We start from the raw sequence: 18,222 nt of genomic DNA on the forward strand, positions 1-18,222 counted from the left end.
TACCCCATTTCACCTCTGTCACCATATCCTAGGAATATGCATTTGTGAGACTTAGGATCAAGTTTGGTGCGCATTTCCCTGCGTATGTGCATGTACGCAACGCAACCAAACACTCTCAAGTGCTTGTATGACGGAGGCTTCCCTGTCCATACTTCTTCTGGCACTTTCCCACCAAGCCTCGTGTTAGGTGACCTGTTTATAAGGTGAACGGCTGTCATAACAGCTTCAGCCCAAAAACCATGAGGTAACGCAGCATGTGACAACATAGAACGGACCTTCTCCTGTATGGTCCTGTTCATCCTCTCTGTTGTCCCGTTTTGTGGAGGATCATAAGGAGTAGAGAGCTCCCTCTTGATGCCTTTAGCATCACAAAAGTCCTGAAACTGTTTGGACATATACTCTCCACCATTGTCGGAACGCAAAGCTTTCAGTGTTTTGCCAGTTTGATTCTCAACAAGAGCAGCAAACTTCTCAAACACTGAGAATGTATCACTCTTCAAACGAAGAGGATAAACCCACACCTTGCGTGTGGCATCATCTATAAAAGACACAAAGTATTTTGCCCCTCCCAAAGAAAGCTGAGACATCTCACATACATCTGTATGCACAAGCTCTAACTGAGCATCTTTCTGTCCAAGAGCTTTCTTGTGGGGGCACTGTAGTTGCCTACCATATATACAATGCTCACAAAATTGAAAACTTGAAAACTTTAGAGAAGGCAAGTAACTCAAACGAGACAATTGCTCCATTCCTTTGACACTCATGTGTCCCAACCGGCTATGCCACATAGAGATTTCCGGCAGCTCGGTTGCATTTACATTAGCATGGTGACAAACACCTGCATGCATAAGTAAAGAGTGTCCACCTTAGAGCCTCTGGCAACAACCAGTGAGCCCTTACTAATTTTCCACTTTCCACTACCAAATGTGGTAACATAATCAGCATCATCAAGCTGTCCAATAGAAAGCAGGTTCTTCTTGATCTCAGGCACATGCCTGACATCATGGAGCATAAGCTGTGAGCCATCTGAAAATACAAGCCTCACATCACCTCTGCCAAGAATCTTGCATGCATGGTTATCACCCAAATAAACCACTCCTTCATTGCCAGCAGTATACCTGACAAACAAGTCTCTGCAACCTGTGACATGAAAGGAGGCACCTGAATCAATGATCCATGAGTGCATACCATGACCACCTGTAAGAAGTGAATGGGCATCAAGTGAAGACGTAAATAGGACCTCATCCTCACTACCACCTGCATGTGACACATTGATTTCTTCAATCTTGACTCCACTTTTGCCCTTTGGCTTTACATCTTTGGCTTCATCTTTCTCTTTGTCTTTGCCTTTTCCCTTTTCTTTTTGATCATTTTTCCATTTGTAGCATTGCTTTTTAATGTGTCCCTTCTTGCCACAATAATGGCATTCCAAATCCTTTTTGGAGCGAGACTTGCTCCTTCCCCGTTCTTGGCTTTTTCCCCTTTGCTGGGATCTCCCACGTGCATTCATTGCATTGGACTTTCCAACAGAGTTGTTTTTCCTGTTCATCTCTTCTTGAAGAAGAGCACCCTCAACATCTGCATATGACAGCATAGCATGCGAATTGCTAGTGGCGGTCCTGAATGTGTCCCAACTCTCTGGCAAAGTGCATAACAGAAAAGTGGCTTTGAACTCATCGTCCATTGCCAACTTTTGATTAATGACCTGGCTGACAATACCATTAAACTCATTTAGATGGGCTGTCATAGACGCCCCTTCCTTCATCTGAAGACCTATGAGTTTCTTCAACCAATACACTTTGCTTGAGGCACTTTGTTGGGCATACAAGTCCTGCAATCTCTGCCACATTCCCCAAGCTGTCTTCTCTTCACGAATGCTGAAAAGTAATGAGTCTGACACAGACAACATGATAGTAGATCTTGCCAGCTCATCCATATCTTCCCACTCTTCAGCAGTAAGAGAAGCGGGCATTACACCCCTTTCTTTGATAGGCTTGTGTTGCTTTTTCTGGAGCAACACATTGTAGCACTGGGTTTGCCAAATATCATAATTATGCGAGCCTTCAAGCTTCTTGATGTGAAGCAATGAAGAGCTCTCACCTGTGGTTGCCATAGCAAAATGCAACCTGTCAATGTCTGACTCCCTGCAAAATGTGCAAACACTGCACCAAAAGCACACAAAGTGCTCACAGTTGTTCTCCCAAGCTTTATCTCCCACTGCGGAAGCAAGAATGCAACTTTTCTCCCACTTTATGTGATGAAATCACCACAATCTGGTTGCTGCAGATTTTGGACAGCACCTTAAATGTGCTCTTTTGCCCTTCCAAAGTACTGTACAGCAGTACCAAGTGCTCACCAATGATGTACCAAACCTGTACCGGCAAGTACAGCAGCTGAAATTGAACCTTTTGGTCACTCAAAACAATGTACAGCCATGCCAAAACATGCACAAAGCTGTGCCAAATCTGTACCAGCAGGTACAATAGCAATAAATGCTCTCCTGGCTGTCCAAATGAGTGAAAATCAGACTTTTACAGTCCTGTACACTGCATACAACAGTCCCGAACAGAAATTGGGCAAAAGCCCCTTGATTGCAAGCTGATTTTTGAGGATTCAAGGCATAAATGTCTTGCCTGCTGCTTTGCCAAGCTCAACAAGCATACGAACTTGAAAAGCCCCTTGATTTAAGATCAATTTCTGATCATACATGGTACATTGACGCACATGAAGGCATCCAGAGTGTTCATGATGCTTCCCCCTGGCCACATATACATCAAATACATGAAAGCCCCTTGATTTACAGGCACATTGAGTGCTTGTAAGGCATCAACACATTATCCACAGCATCAACTGCGAGTGCCTGCATGCAAATCAACCAAATCGGCACAAAAGCCCCTTGATTTGCACTGCAATTTGCTGCAATTTTGCCCAAATGTGCGATTTTTCACATCATACAGCATGTATGAGTGCTTAATTGCACAATTACATCAAAAGCCCCAAATTTTGACATCCAATTTCCTGCAAATTGATCCTGATTGTGACCAATGTCACCCAATTTTGCCAATTTTGCTCAAAAATTGAGCAATTGGGCACCTGTACCTGCTCAATTGATGATTGTACTTGCTCAATTGCAAATCCCAAAAAAAATTTTGAGGAAAATACCTTGTAATTTTTTGATTTTCTCTGATTTGCAGGCGGGTTTTGTTGTTGCAGGAAAAGAGGTGATGATGCTGCTGCTGTTCTGTGCAGGTGGGGGGTGGGGGGGGGGGGGGGGAGGCACTTCTTGCTGCAGATTTGATGGAGACACAAGCTGTTGGTGATGCTCAGATGGCTGGCTGCTATGAAGCTCCCTGACCCTTCTGGATCCATCAGCTCAGTGGATCAAACCCATAATCACCTGGCAAACTGCCATCCAAGTAGGCTAGACTCTGCTTGGAAGCAAACCATAGCTGCCTGTCGGCTTTCACAGGCTTGTCGGAGGCAGCGCGCACAACGACAGAAGACCAGCGTGGCTGCTGGGAATGGGAGAAGGAAGGCGGCAGAGAGGGGGCGGCAAGTCGGAGAGACCTGCTTCGCCTGGTTCACTCGCTGTTGAGCGCCACTCGCCGTGTCGAGTTTGCCTTCGTTGTCTCCGCCTAGCTGGCGCTACACGCGACAAGTATGTTTTTATTGACGTCGCCTCTTCGCTAATGATTCAACGCCCGCCTTCGCTCACGCTTCTTCGCCTTCGCCTACTATTCGGCTGTGGTCATCGCTTCTACTATGCCGTGCGCTGCTTCCCTTACGGCTTCGCCTAGCACCACTCGCCTAGGTGGCCAGCGTTTTTGCACGCCTCACCACGTCCAAGTGCTCCATGCCATCGCTGAGCAACCAACGCCCTTCACAAAGCTTCAAGGGCGCCCTTCTCAACACCTACAGGCTCCGAATGAAACAAGCAGAGCAACATGGGAATGCACTCTCAAATTAGAGCAATCTTGAAACCCTAAACACAGCCTGCTCTGATACCAGTTGTGTGGGAGAATTAGGGTTAGAGTAATTCATGCGTGGGAGACATACACAGAGAAGAACAAGAGAGAGAGAGAGAGAGTTGTGGGGATAAGTCAACTCATAATGATATGAGAGTGTGACTCCCCTATCACACATGTATATTGCACTAGTACACATAGTGCACTTAGTACATTAAAAGTACTAAGTGTACTATGTACTATAACTTATGGGCTTGTACACACTATAAGGGTGGGCATTATGCCTTTACCCCAACAAAAGCTAATGCCTTGACCTTGATGCTTACTGGTACATTATGTCATGGACTTTATCAATTGGATGCATTTCAGCCAGTGGATCAGTCTGCTTATAATGCATTCACTCTTACTTGAGCTATGGTTGATGCGGAGTTATGGCATGCTCGCATGGGGCATGTAAATTTTGGTAGTCTTATGCTTATGCAGCGACATAACATGTTTACAGATCTACCTCTCATGGAGAAGCCTCCAGATCACATTTGTGAAGGATGTATTTTGGGAAAAATGCATAGGTTTTCCTTCCCACGTGATCAGGCTCTAAGAGCAACTGCAAAGTTGCAGCTTATACACAGTGATCTATGTGGTCCCATGCAGACGAAGTCATTAGGTGGTTGCTTCTATTTTGCAACATTTATTGATGACTTCTCTCGTATATGCTGGGTCTATCCTTTGACACAGAAATGACAGGTATATGATGCATTTTTGGCCTTTGTAGCCCTTGCTGAGACAGAGTCAGGATGCAAGGTCAAGACTCTCCGTTCTGACCGAGGGGGGAAATATATGTCACACATGCTGAATTCCTTTCTTGGGAGTAGAGGTATAAAACATCAGTATACTACTCCTTACACTCCACAGCAGAATGGGGTTGCAGAAAGGAAGAATCGGTCACTCATGGAGATGGCCAGATGTATGCTAAAGGCAAAGAGGCTACCACATATCTTCTGGGTGGAAGCTGTTATGTGTGCTTGTCATATTTTGTATCGATATCCCACAAAGGCATTGGTTTCCATTACTCCTTTTGAGGCTTGGCATGGCCGCAAGCCTTCTGTATCACATTTTCGTATCTTTGGGTGTCTTGCATATGCACACATACCCAAAGAGTTGAGGAGGAAGCTGGATAATAAAGCCACAAAATGCATTTTTGTTGGGTATAGCCGTGAGAGCAAGGGCTACCGGTTATATGACCCACTATCCAGGAAGATATTCACTAGTTGGGATGTGATTTTTGATGAAAAATCAGAAATATCCATGGCTGGTTATGAGGCAAATCAGGCTGAAAATGATGTGTTTGAAGGTCTACTACCTATGGAGTTTCATTCCATAGTTGGTGATCCAACTCATGAGGGGACAAGACAGCCAGCAAATGATGTAGGTGGTGCAGAAATTCAGCAGCAAAATGAGCCAGAAGCTGAACCAAATATGGGGCAGCAGGCACCACAGGTCAGACACATACCTAGATGGTATTTGAGGACATTACAGGACAGCCATTTAGAGCGTTCTCTTGCTGGTCATACTCGTAGGGAGACAAGGACCAATGAGCATGCACACATCATGGATTTGAATCTGGTTATGGCAGCCAGTTTACAGGATGATGATGAGCCTGATTCATTTGTGGATGCACGAGATAATGTGCATTGGAACAAAGCCATGCAGGATGAGCTTGATTCTATTAAAAGGAATCAAACATGGGATTTGGTTGATCTGCCCAAAGGCAAGAAAGCAATTGGTACTAAATGGGTCTATAAGTTGAAAAGACATGCAGATGGATCCATTGACAGGTACAAAGCCCGTCTAGTTGCAAAGAGCTATGCACAGAAGAGGGGCATTGATTATGAGGAGACACTTGCTCCTACATCCCGTATGTCGACACTTAGGTGTGTCATTGCATTGGCTGCACACCGTGGTTGGGTTGTTCATCAGTTGGACATAAAGACTGCATTCCTACATGGGGACCTCGAGGAGGAAGTTTATGTATTTCAGCCCATGGGTTTTGCAGAACATGGTCATGAGGGGAAAGTATGCAGGCTGAAAAAGGCCTTGTATGGTTTGAAACAAGCTCCACGAGCTTGGTATGCAAAAATAGATGCTTTCCTACTCACTCAGGGATTTGTGAACAGTCCATCAGAAGCCACTCTGTATGTAAAGAAAGAAGAGACAGATCTGCTGGTCATCAGTCTTTATGTGGATGATCTCTTGCTCATGGGATCAAATGATGACAAAATTGCAGCTTTTAAAGAGATACTGCAACAGATATTTGACATGTCTGACTTGGGGCTTGTACATTACTATTTGGGCATACAGTTTGTGCAGGATAACAGAGGCATTGGGTTGTTGCAATCACGGTATGTTGCTAAACTTCTGGAGAAGTTTAAATTTCAGGATTGCAAGCCTATTAGTACCCCTATGGAGCCTGGGATGAAACTGTCACTACAAGATGACAATATTTCCTTTGATGCCACTACATATGCTCAGGCTGTTGGGTACCTTATTTACTTGTGTAATACAAGGCCAGATATTCAGTATGCAGTCTCTCAGTTGAGCAGATTCATGCACAGCCCGCGGTTGTCACATTGGCAAGCTGTGAAGCGTGTATTCCGTTATTTGCAGGGTACCTTGTCTCTTGGATTGCTTTATCCTGAGGGGGGTGACATGCAATTATACGCTTACAGTGATTCAGATTGGGCTGGTGATTTTGATACCAGACATTCCACTAGTGGAAATTGTTTCTTTCTTGGTTCTTCATGCATTTCTTGGCTAAGCAAGAAACAGACCACAGTGGCCACTTCGTCTTGTGAGGCAGAGTACAGAGCAGCCTACACTACTACTGTTGAGTGTGTTTGGCTGCGTCGTCTCATGACTGATATGGATATTTCAGTGGAGGAGCCTACACCTATCTATACTGATAGTCAGAGTGCCATTGCTGTGGCCAGGAATCCTGTGTTTCATGCTCGCACGAAACACATTGAGATTCACTATCATTTTGTTCGGGAGAGACTCCAGGCAGGAGATATCAGTCTGATCTACTGTCCTACAGATCCGAATGTGGCAGACATCTTCACCAAGGCATTACCACGTCCGAAATTCGAAGCATTCCGCAGTGCTTTGAATTTGTTTCCTTTTGGTGGATGATGTACAGTGATCACATATCACTCCAGGGGGGTTTGTTGGGTTTTATGCTGTGTATGCACCTAGAGGAGTGCTAGTGATCATCAGTAGATTACTGGGGCACTTTTTACTTCAGTTAGTGGAGGTTTTTTCTCCCAGTTTAGCTTAGTTTCACTTATATTCAGTTTATAGGTGTTTTGGTCCACCCGGCACATTTTATGGCCGAACATGTGAACACATCTCTTTAGGTCACTATTATGTGGCTATTGTACTTCACTTTTTATCAAGCTGAATACACAAAAGTCGTGTTCTCTCTCTGTTGCTCTCCACGCCTGTTTGCAGCATCTCCAAACCCTAACCATAACACCCCTTTTGCCTTCATCTCGTAGCTGTGACAAGTCCTGATGGTAGGCGGTAGTCACTGCATGCACTTGAGGCCTGCGTGACAAAGCATCCGCTACCAAATTCTTCTTGCCTGGAGTATGCAAAATCTGAAAATGAAACATGCACAAGAAATTCGTCCACCTTAAATTTTTTTGTGAAAGCTTAGGTTGAGTGAGAAAGTGTCGTAAACTGTGATGATATGCTTTAACCATAAATTCAACCTCCAAAAAGTAATGTTTCCATGTTTGTAGGGCATGAATAACGGTTAATAACTCTTTCTCGTTAACCTGCAAATACAATTTTGCATGTTGTAGACGATGGCTTTCAAAAGCCACTACATGCCCCTCTTGATTTAAAACAGCTCCCAAATAATCTCCACATGTATCACACTCGACCACCTAGGGTCTATGCAAATCTGGAATAATAAGAATGGGGCCTGAGATAATGGCATCCTTCAACTTTTGGAAAGCTTCTCTTTTTGAATCAGATCAATGGCATACAGCTTTCTTCTTCGTTAAATCATACAACGGAGAAGCCAAGAAAGCAAAGTGTCGAATAAATCGACGATAGTAAGAACATAGGCCAGCGGAACTCTTGACTTGATAAACATTTTGAAGTTCTGGCCAATCCTTAATAGCTTGAATCTTTGCAGGATCCATGCGTACACTCTCTTTCGAAATAAAAATTATGGATCTTTGATAAGAAAAATTCATTCATCTTTCCATTGATGAAAAGCTTGTGTTTCCTAAGCTCTTCAAACACAATGGCGAGGTGTTCCTTATGCTCAGTCTCACTCTTTGAAAATATAATAATATCATCAAAGAAAGTTCTTGTGAACTTGCGGTGCGGTGTACAAATTCTATCCATCATCCTGTTGAAAGTTGCGGGTGCATTTGTAAGACCAAATGGTACTACCATTTGTTCATAGAGTACAAATGATGTCTTGAAAGAAGTTTTATGTACATCTTGAGGTACCACTCTAATCTAATGGTAGCCACTCTTAAGGTCAATGCAACTCAAACATGCAGCCATCCTTTTTATGAACAAGTAATACTGGAGAACATTAAGGCGAAGAGCTTGGTCGAATTGATCCTTTCTCAAGGTCATTCACTTGAGCCATAATTTCCTCCTGTTGGGCAGCACTTACCTTGAAAGGAGGTCGGTTAGGAGAGGAGCTACCAGGGATTATGTCAATACAATGATCCTCTGGTCTCTCTGGAGGTAACTGTCTAGGTAGGGTGTGAGCATAATCACTTAAGAAATTAATCTTCTCTTGATCTATGGGAGTCACAGAATCATGTTCAACATTATCATATATAAAGACCGAGTAAGAACAAGCTGATTTTTTAACTGCCTTGGAAATAGAAATATGGCTTACAACTGGCATGGTACTCCCAATGGTACCCGTATCTATATAAATTTTCCTACCCCTATGAGTAAAATTTACTTTTCTCCTTAAGCAAAATCTTGGGATCCAAACGGTAATGCCAAGGCATCCGAAGTATCACATCACATCCCATAAGCGGTGTGACGAGGAGTCTTCATGATTCAAATAACCTTGAATCTGTATACGAAGCTTCTCTTATGATGGGAGTGACATTAACTTCTTTGTCCTCAAAGACGGCATCTGCATGAAAATCCATGTCTAACTTCTTGGGCTTTAACCCAACAGCAATAGCCATCTGAATAGATATGAAGTTGTCTATAGAGGCATTATCAAAAGGGAATAAGGCTGTTTGATCCTTCAACTTGCCCCAAGTCTTACATAAAATTCAACTCTTAGGTTCATATGCAGTATTACGCTGCTGTACATCGGGTATGACATTCATGCTTGGTTTTGCATCTTGCACATTAGTCTTTTTGACATTCTGAGGGCATTGAGATTTGAGGTGATCCTTACTGCCACATAAGAAACATTTTCCCTCTTTTGTGCATTCAAAAATATTCTGTTTGGATAGCTTGGGATCATCCTTGTTACCCCCAGCTTCTTTTCAAAGCCTCCTTTTGCATCCTTGGACTCATTAGGAATAAATTTAGGTGGCTGTCCACCCTTTTTCTGCTCATTTCCAGCTCTGAATTTTCCTTTGTATGAGCTGAATTCATGCCTTTTTTGCTGGAAACATGGATCCTCCCACTTCTCGGGAGGTCACCCATCCTAGTTGTGTTCGTGCGCAAGCGCGCTTAACTGAGGTGTTCCACAAATTGGTCTAGCCATCCAGACCCTAAAACCTTAAGGTGTTAGGTGATCTCCGGTAATCCAATTTGTAGAAACCTCAACTTGCCAAGATTCAAACCCAGTCTCAGCACGTGAGCCGGTTCTCTCTAGAAGTGTGGGTTGCATCTCCAACATGACATGCCTATTTGATGGTATCCCCTTTTCCTACTCCACCTCCTTCAAGTTTGCAATCTTCAGATCAGGGCATTTGCCCTGACATGACATGACATGCCTATCTGAACTCTTTTGCCATCCTCTAGTAATCCTAAAATCTACCTTAAAAATCACCTAACACCTTAAGGTTTTAGGGTCTACATGGCTAGACCAATTTGTGGAACAGGAACACAATTGGGATGGGTGACCTCCCGGGGAGTGGGAGGATCCATGTTTCCGACATGGTATCAGAGCCCAGGTTGTGATGTTGGAAGCTAAGACCTCAACCAAAGTGTGGCTTGAGGGGGGGGTGTTGGAAATGCAATCCACACTTCTAGAGAGAACCAGCTCACGTGGTGAGACTGGGTTTGAATCTTGGCAAGTTGAGGTTCATACAATCACCTAACATCTTAAGGTTTTAGGATCTGGATGGCTAGACCAATTTGTGGAACACCTCAGTTAAGCGCGCTTGCGCAGGAACATAACTGGGATGGGTGACCTCCTGGGAAGTGGGAGGATCCATGTTTCCAACATGGTATCAAAGCCCAGGTTGTGATGTTGGAAGCTAAGACCTCAACCAAAGTGTGGCTTGAGGGGGGGGTGTTGGAGATGCAATCCACACTTCTAGAGAGAACACCGGAGGTCACCTAACACCTTAAGGTTTGGTCTGGATGGCTAGACCAATTTGTGGAACACCTCAGTTAAGCGCGATTGCGCAGGAACACAACTGGGATGGGTGACCTCCCGGGAAGTGGGAGGATCCATGTTTCCACCAACATTTTTGATACTCCCTTGCCATGCAGCTCCTCGGAAATAGTGGCTGAATATATCAGCTCCTGTAAAGTCCTGTGAGGATAAACTACCAGGCTCTTCTGGATGATTTGTTTCAGCCTTGATTCGAATTTTCCCTCGAGCTGCATGCCCTCTCATAACATCTGTTCAGACGCATGCCCATTTGTCAAGTCCCCACGAATCTCCTCGTAGAACGTTCCTGAAACATGACTCAAAACTTGCAAAACAAAGCCAAACAACATGTAGGGGGTGCAGGCCTGACTCACCACCCAACCATGATAGCCGTGGGCAAAACCCACAAGTCTTGGCTGTCTTCACTGAGCCACAAGCTGAGCTAACTAGCAAGACGTACTGACCAGTCTCTACCCTGTGACGTCCCATACCGTACGGAGCTGCCCTCGTGGGCCTTGAGACTTCTGTCGGCCTCTACTGCATGAAGCAGGTGCACGTCTGCACTAGATCCAGGCTCCTGACCATAGAGCTCTCACAAAGACTCATGGGACTCTATGGCCAACTGACTAACCTTGGCCACCCTTTTATAGGCTCTTGGCCGATCACTCGGCGTTAACACTTGGGCGTCCGCCCATCCATACTTGGGTGCCCGTCCGTCAGTCTATCCCTAGCCCAGCTCGTGAATCAGCCTGCCTAGCTCTAAGCTTTCCCAAGCCTCGAAACTAGTCTTGTGTGCATGTCGCACACGGTAGATACACTCTGTGCACATGACATACTCCCCTTCCTCTAAGAGCTCACTCTTGAGCTCAGTAAAAACCCAGGGTAGTCTCCCTGAAGGGTAGTCAATGTCTCCCATGTAGTGTCACGATCCTTCCACTTGATCTTGTATTCTGTGAGTAGTGTATTCCACAATCGCCTTCACGAAATCCAAGAATCTTTTTTCGTTCGTGTGGGATAAATGTCATATCCCTGACATCTATGATTTCTTGAGGAGTAACTATGAAACCAATCCCGTCAAGTGGGAATAGACTCTGTTGGACACCCACACGCGTAATAGCACAACTTAATATCACAATTTGAAATAGACAACTTAATAACTACTGAAATTTGAAATGAAATGAAATGAAATAGATGGACACCAGCACTGGGCCGGAACGGGCCGACCCCCCCTCAATATATGATATATTATTGGGAGTATTTAACAAATACAATGCTCCATGGGTTCAATGAACCAGATGATGTCCATGTACAAATGAATATAGTACCAAACAATAGGCTGAAAGTAGATGTTTGAAGGAGAGCGACCACTGGAGTGGTCCAGTCTCTACAGTCCTGCGCCTTCACTGGACTCCGCGGAGAGCGCCCCACTGGTGTTCTAGGACCACGCACAAACAGGCGCTCCTGTACTAACGCCCGGCTCTCCCGATCTCGGCACCTTTGGACCGTGGTTCTCCAAAGCTTGGACTACCCGGCACTGAACGGGTGTTAGTCGTAGAGAGAATCCTTTATCAGATTTACAACAAAGTTCTTTACTTAAATCTGAATTCACTTACTTGTAGCTCGCAGATGGAAGACCAATACCCGAATGGGTGATGGTGTCGGAGCGTGCGTGCACGAAGACGTCTGGGTGTCGGCTTCTGTCAGGGCGATGGAAAAAAGGGCCAAGTTTTTGCCCAAAAGTGGCTTGTGCCACGTAAGCTTAGCCAAACGCCACCCACTGTGGTGCGAGCTGAGCTCATGGGCGGGGCGGTGGTGGAGCCCTCCCCACTAGTGCCGTCCGAAACGGTGGCAGAAATGGGCGGCAAACGGGTAGCCAGCGGCTGGAATGAGGGCAGGCGGGTGGAGCTTCAGAGAGACGGAAACGCAAAGTTGCTGGATGGAACGGACATTGACGGTAGCCACTGTCGGACGGAATGCCGTGAACAGATTCGTGGGGCGTGTTGCAACCCTTGCTCTGATACTACTGTTGGGTGAGGGTTGCACAGAAATGAGGCACACACAGAGAATTACACCACAACAAGCTCTCTCAAGCTCTCTCAAGAGAGATGGTGATTGATGCTCAAAGAAGATGGATACAAATGTGTGGAGCAAAAAGGGTTGACTCCAGAATATCAAAATACAAAATATGTGTTCTTTGACACCTAATATCCGAGGGGAAAAACCGAAAAGGAGAAAAGTGCCCTTGTTTAGCCCATGTTCACATGTGGCACTACTTATATCATATGTGGCATAACTCATAGCATATATGCCAATAGTGACCACATCTGCCTTAACCTGAGACTTGGACTCAATAACCCTCTGTACATCCGGGTCCCTTTGCAAAGCATAGAGCTGTTCAAGCTTGTTCATCAAAGCATCAAGATCTTGTTGATCTTCAGCCCTAGTAGGTAACCGTGAATCGTTACCTGCTAAAGCCCTAACTGGGTCTCTATCTCTATCCTCTTCTCGCATGCGGCGAACTCTTCTCGCATGCGGCGAACACAAGTGATAGAATCCTCCACAGATTGATTTGAATGGCTGGCCATGATGTATTTACTAGAATCTTCAGATAGAAAATGAATTTCCGTGCACCAAATCGCTCCCTACCAGCTTTCCAAGAATGATACTGATTAGATTGCCAGTGCCCCTACACAGACATGAGGGCCACGAAGTCATTCCACACGCTCACTGCCGCTTAAACCAAAGGTAACTTATTTTGAAGTGCGACAGTAAGACGAGGGAGAATCCCAACCTTCTTTTACGGATAATGACTCCTTACAGCTATATCCAGCATCATGTATGGCATAAGCTTTGTGGAAAGCCATACTCTGATACCAATGTAACGGAAGGGCAACTGTAGCACAGAAATCTTATCAATCATGAATACTAATCAAACACATGAAACATGCTAGAGAAGAGAGAGAAGAAGACAACTCTGCGCAGTGCACCACACTAGGGGCCAAAAGATGGGCTGATCCCCCCCCCCCCCCCCCCCCCCCCCTTTATGGTTAGATTACCAAAAAGGACTGCTTCAGATACAACCTTGCGGGTGCCTAGGGATTCTCCATTGGCTAGCACCTGATTCTTCCAGTACAAGATGAAACCACTAAAAAAACATATGCTAAATTCAGTGTTCCACCACGGAACTGGAGAGCTTTTCCGGCTTAAAGCACATGTAGGACAGCCATGGAGAGCCCATAGCATTCCCACATCAGCCCAGGACAGCCTTGTATAGTTGTCTCCAACCCTGCAGAGACCATAGAGCAAATTGACCAGCTACCAGGGGGCTGAACCTGCTGTCGACCAGCATCCAGGGTGCTGTACCAGCAGTCGACCAGCCTAGGGTGCCTCAGAAGAAGTCGTCCAGCAGAGATTTGCATGCCAGAATACAACTGGCTAGCAGAGAGGGTTCCACCACAAGTCGACCAGCCTTCTGCTGTTAAAAGATGAGTCGGCCAGCAGTTTTCCACCATCTGGAACAGTCGACTAGCTCTCTGGGAGATATGGATCTTGTTGACCGTGCAGTAGACAGCTCAAAATCAGCTCAAAATCAGATTGCTCAGCTTCACCATCCACCTGCCGAGCATGTGACCAGCCCAAACACGACTTGCTTTCTCCCAGTAATAGAGTCGCTCCGCCAAAAATACGAGGCGTCTGCTTTTTAGGTTCAGAGGGAGGCGCCTACAAGAAATCAGCCCATAAACTGTCGAGTGCGCGTCCTTTGGCTGCCATGTTATTAAAATAGTCCTGCCCAGTGTGTATAGCTTATAAGTTTGCCTGGTCACTTATAAGAGAACGTGGACTTCCATCAATAAATATTACCATGTGGACCTTGCTGGACTTGCTGTGCAGGACTTGCACCGCCCTTGGCTGTACATTGGCGACTCATCCCTAGACAAGGGCTCACTAAATGTTGAGTGTCCGGCCTTAGGTGCTGTAGTCTATTGAAAAGCAACTGCTTTATATGCAACCCTATTGTTATGTGCATCCCACACTTGGATCTATGTGGAAATACTCTACGGTTCAAGGAGTAGGTTGTGTGCGCATGTGAATTTTAAGTATTCCGTTGCTCTCTATTTTTTGCACTCTAGACTGATAGGCTGTATAGAGATGGTAATGGAAGAGCACAACATCAGCACATTTGATCTACAAATAACACGGATGCATGGTTTTTGGTCTCGAATAATGTACAATTGGGGACAAAGAGAAGGGGACAGCAAGGGGTGTTGCAAAGGAGATCCAGGAGGCTAGTGTTTACTAGTCAAATGTTGCTTCTGTCTTTCTTTCATTTTAGTCTGATAATGTTGGTCTATAAAATAACAATCAGGCTTAGTAGGATCTATGGATTTGACTTTTGGAACATGTAGAGGCCTAAAGGGAGTGGGCAACATACTTTTTTTCATTTAGTGTTTTGATCATCGGTTTTCTGCAGGCTTTTTATAATATTTTTTTACTTGCTTATTTTTCTAGTGTCGTATATGTTTTTGTCACAGTGAGATGAGGAAACTAACTTTGAGTTGCTCGGCAGCACGCAAAGTTCCGGAGGCTGGTATCGTAGGGTGGTTGATTCCAGCAAATCCATCCAACGCCTGTGTACCTCTTCAAGCTTATAATGCTACACAAGCGGTTCTTCCGGCTTTTCTTCTTATCAAGCGTGGTGACTGCAATTTTGTGACGAAGGTGCAATTTGCCCAAGATGCAGGGTTTGCAGCTGTGATTGTTTATAACAATGAGGATGGTCATGACCTGGTTAAAAGTAAGCAGTGAGAAGCTCAAAACTGTCTTTTGATCTGTCAATTGCATTGTCAATGAGTTCTTGTTGTGGGTTCGTCTATAATATATTCTCCTCTTTCCAAACCCCCCCTAACTCCCCCCCCCCGCCCCCCCCCCCCCCCCCCCTCTCTCTCTCTCTCTCTCTCTCTCTCTCTCTCTCTCATATTCATGTATTCATGTATCCATGTACTCATGTATCCCATTTTGACTAGTAGCATTAGCTTCCCACTCTCCCTAGTTGCTGCTTCCGGATGCTCCCTACTGATGTATTGTAGGGCTAGATACTTACCTTCAATCCTTTCTTTTCTTTTCCAGATAGTGTATCAGATGTCATGTGGTTGTAACTTTGGTCTCATAGGTCACTTTGGCCTTTTGAAGACGTTAATATAACATTTCATTTCATTTCATTCCTCTCTCTCTCTCTCTCTCTCTCTCTCAACCTGCAAACCCGTTATGAGGGTAAAGCATCTGTTGGAAGCAAGGGGTTGTTATGGTCGGTGTGTACTTGATCTAAGTGTGTGTGAATGGCTGCTAAGCAGTGTTGGGTGTACTTGGTCAACATAGTGTTCAAGTGTATGTCTGTGTGTGAACACTCTCTTTTTTTTTCCCGACTGGCCTTAGGCCCAAGATTCTCCGGTGGTTACTGATTTTCCACTGCCAATAGGTGATGCCGCCAAGGAAAGCACCAAGGAGGGTTTTGAACCCAAGACCTCTTGGTCCTAGGCAAACACCTTTACCACTTGAGCTATCACCTCAGTGGAATGTGAACCCACTCTTATGGGTGAGGTAGTGCGTTTGTGTGTGAACCACCTCTTAGAGGGGTGTCAAATAATATCTAGAGTTTTGTGTGTGACTGACATAAGCAGTGATGTCATTGAGGCAACCGTGTATCACCTATAAAGGTGAATTACTTCATTGAAGAAATACATATCTATATTCACATCATTGAGTTATATACCTCTCTCTTCTCTAAGAGCTTTTTTCTCTCTCTAACCCTCTCTTCTTCACCATTTGTTGTTCACTCTCCATAGCCGCAGCTACTGTCCAGGTCCACCACCATGAAATTCAACAGCATCGACTTTTAATGTAGTGCTGCCCTCTTAAATGCACAGTTCTGAAAACAGTAACAGATAGTGATTATGTCGTGTTCTAAATTCTTTTATCATAAATAAGGGTGATAAGGCTCCAAATCAGTACTTCATAGGACCCAAAAGACTCTGATATGTCTAGGGATGCGATATCTGTGCATTTTCAGAATATAGTTTTTGTAGGATCTTATTCAAGAAATTTTTGAAGGCTTGTTCTGACATGTATTTTGGGCTGTGGTTTCAGTGTCTGGTGATGGATTTGGCATTGAGATACCTGCAGTATTTATATCCAAGGAGGCTGGCGACGTTCTATTACAATATGTGGGGGATATGAATGCCCGATTATATATGCTTCCTGCTCTTGAGAACACTGCTTGGTCAGTGATGGCTGTCTCCTTTATCTCACTGCTTGCTGTTTTGGCTGTTCTTTCGACATTCTTCTTTGTTCGAAGGCAGCGCCTTAGATGGAACGGTTCCCAACTCCTGCCGGACGAACCTTCAAGCTTGTCTAGAGGCGAGCTTAAAGCTCTTCTGGTTTCAGTTTTCAATCAAAAGGACAATGCGAATCCTGAGACCTGTGCCATCTGCCTAGAAGATTATGTTACTGGAGACAAGCTCCGAATATTGCCTTGCAGTCATGGTAGGCTGAAAAATCTTCAAACCCAAGCTGAGGTTTTCTTAGTGTTTGTCATGGATCTTTTTTTCTTTGAGGGCATGTCTGAACTGGTACGCAATTTGTGCAGAATTCCACATGCTATGTATAGATCAGTGGCTGACAACTCGTAGACCTTTCTGTCCCATATGTAAAAGAGATGCTCATAGTAAGGGTGCTAAATCAACACCTTCAGAGTCTACTCCCCTTTTGACTTCAGTCGCCCGATATGTGGGATCTACTGTCACATCTGTTGTCTCGCCTGTTTCAACCTCATCTGAAACATCTGTGGCAGGATCAACTGATGGTTATTCAGGTAAAATGTTTGTTTACATCAAATAAGTAGCAGCTTCATATTTTTATAGCTTGATTCACAGTGCTTCATGACACCGATCAAATCATTATATTGTTCATCTATTCTAATGTAGGTGATATCTGCTGAACAAATAACTGCTCTCGGCCAATGGAACATAAGCACAAAATGCCTAAAGGTTTGTATTGGATAACTTAACAACTAATGCATATTAAAAAAAAGCTCAGCACCATGATGTGGTGTAACTCTCAAGGCCGGGAAGCAAACACTCTTGTGTCAAGTCTTCGAACGATCTCCAGCTGTTTGATATTCATTTTTTTCACTCCCTGTCATGGTTGGGAAACACAAGCTTTGGATAGTTTCAGAGTTTTGCTTCAATTGTGTGGACATGCAGGTGGTTGGTTAGTACCTTAAGTTGTGTTTTGGACATTTTGATTGTTTTTTAACCTTTGTTCCTCACCATGTTGGAGGAATGCAACCATGGTTGGGTGATATTGGGTTTGGAAGGTTTTAAAACAATCTTTGAGTGCCTTAGGCTGGTTACAGACTCTGCAGAAGCCCACCGTGCAGTGCCCATTGTGTGTGCATGCACTTTTTTTCATGAACTAGGTAGGATGGTGCAAAGTCAGCTAGGTCTACACACTCGTCGAGAGCGCTTGGGCATCAATTTTTTGTGGGTTTTTTAATGCTGTGTGACGGGCATCCATCTAGTGTGCGAAACACTTTTTGACTACCCATGCAGAAGGTTGTGGAGCCGGGCTTCCACCACATTTATTGTGCTGGTTAGGCTCAGC

General features: G+C 44.7%; 1 protein-coding gene across 1 annotated transcript in view; it reads left to right on the plus strand.

Moving 5' to 3' along the window:
* LOC147637948 (receptor homology region, transmembrane domain- and RING domain-containing protein 2-like) overlaps nucleotides 1–17,978 on the plus strand; it is an 82,762-nt gene extending 64,784 nt beyond the window's left edge. The window contains exons 2-5 of the mRNA XM_086799791.1: nucleotides 15,131–15,358; nucleotides 16,708–17,103; nucleotides 17,207–17,431; nucleotides 17,544–17,978. Coding sequence (XP_086655917.1) covers nucleotides 15,131–15,358; nucleotides 16,708–17,103; nucleotides 17,207–17,431; nucleotides 17,544–17,557 — 863 coding nt within the window. The 3' untranslated portion in view covers nucleotides 17,558–17,978. The remainder of the gene's footprint in view (nucleotides 1–15,130; nucleotides 15,359–16,707; nucleotides 17,104–17,206; nucleotides 17,432–17,543) is intronic.
* The last annotated feature ends 244 nt before the right edge of the window (nucleotides 17,979–18,222 follow it).

The sequence above is a fragment of the Cibotium barometz genome, chromosome 6, assembly GCF_041138505.1.
Source record: "Cibotium barometz isolate CiBa-2024 chromosome 6, ASM4113850v1, whole genome shotgun sequence".
NCBI lineage: Eukaryota > Viridiplantae > Streptophyta > Polypodiopsida > Cyatheales > Cibotiaceae > Cibotium > Cibotium barometz.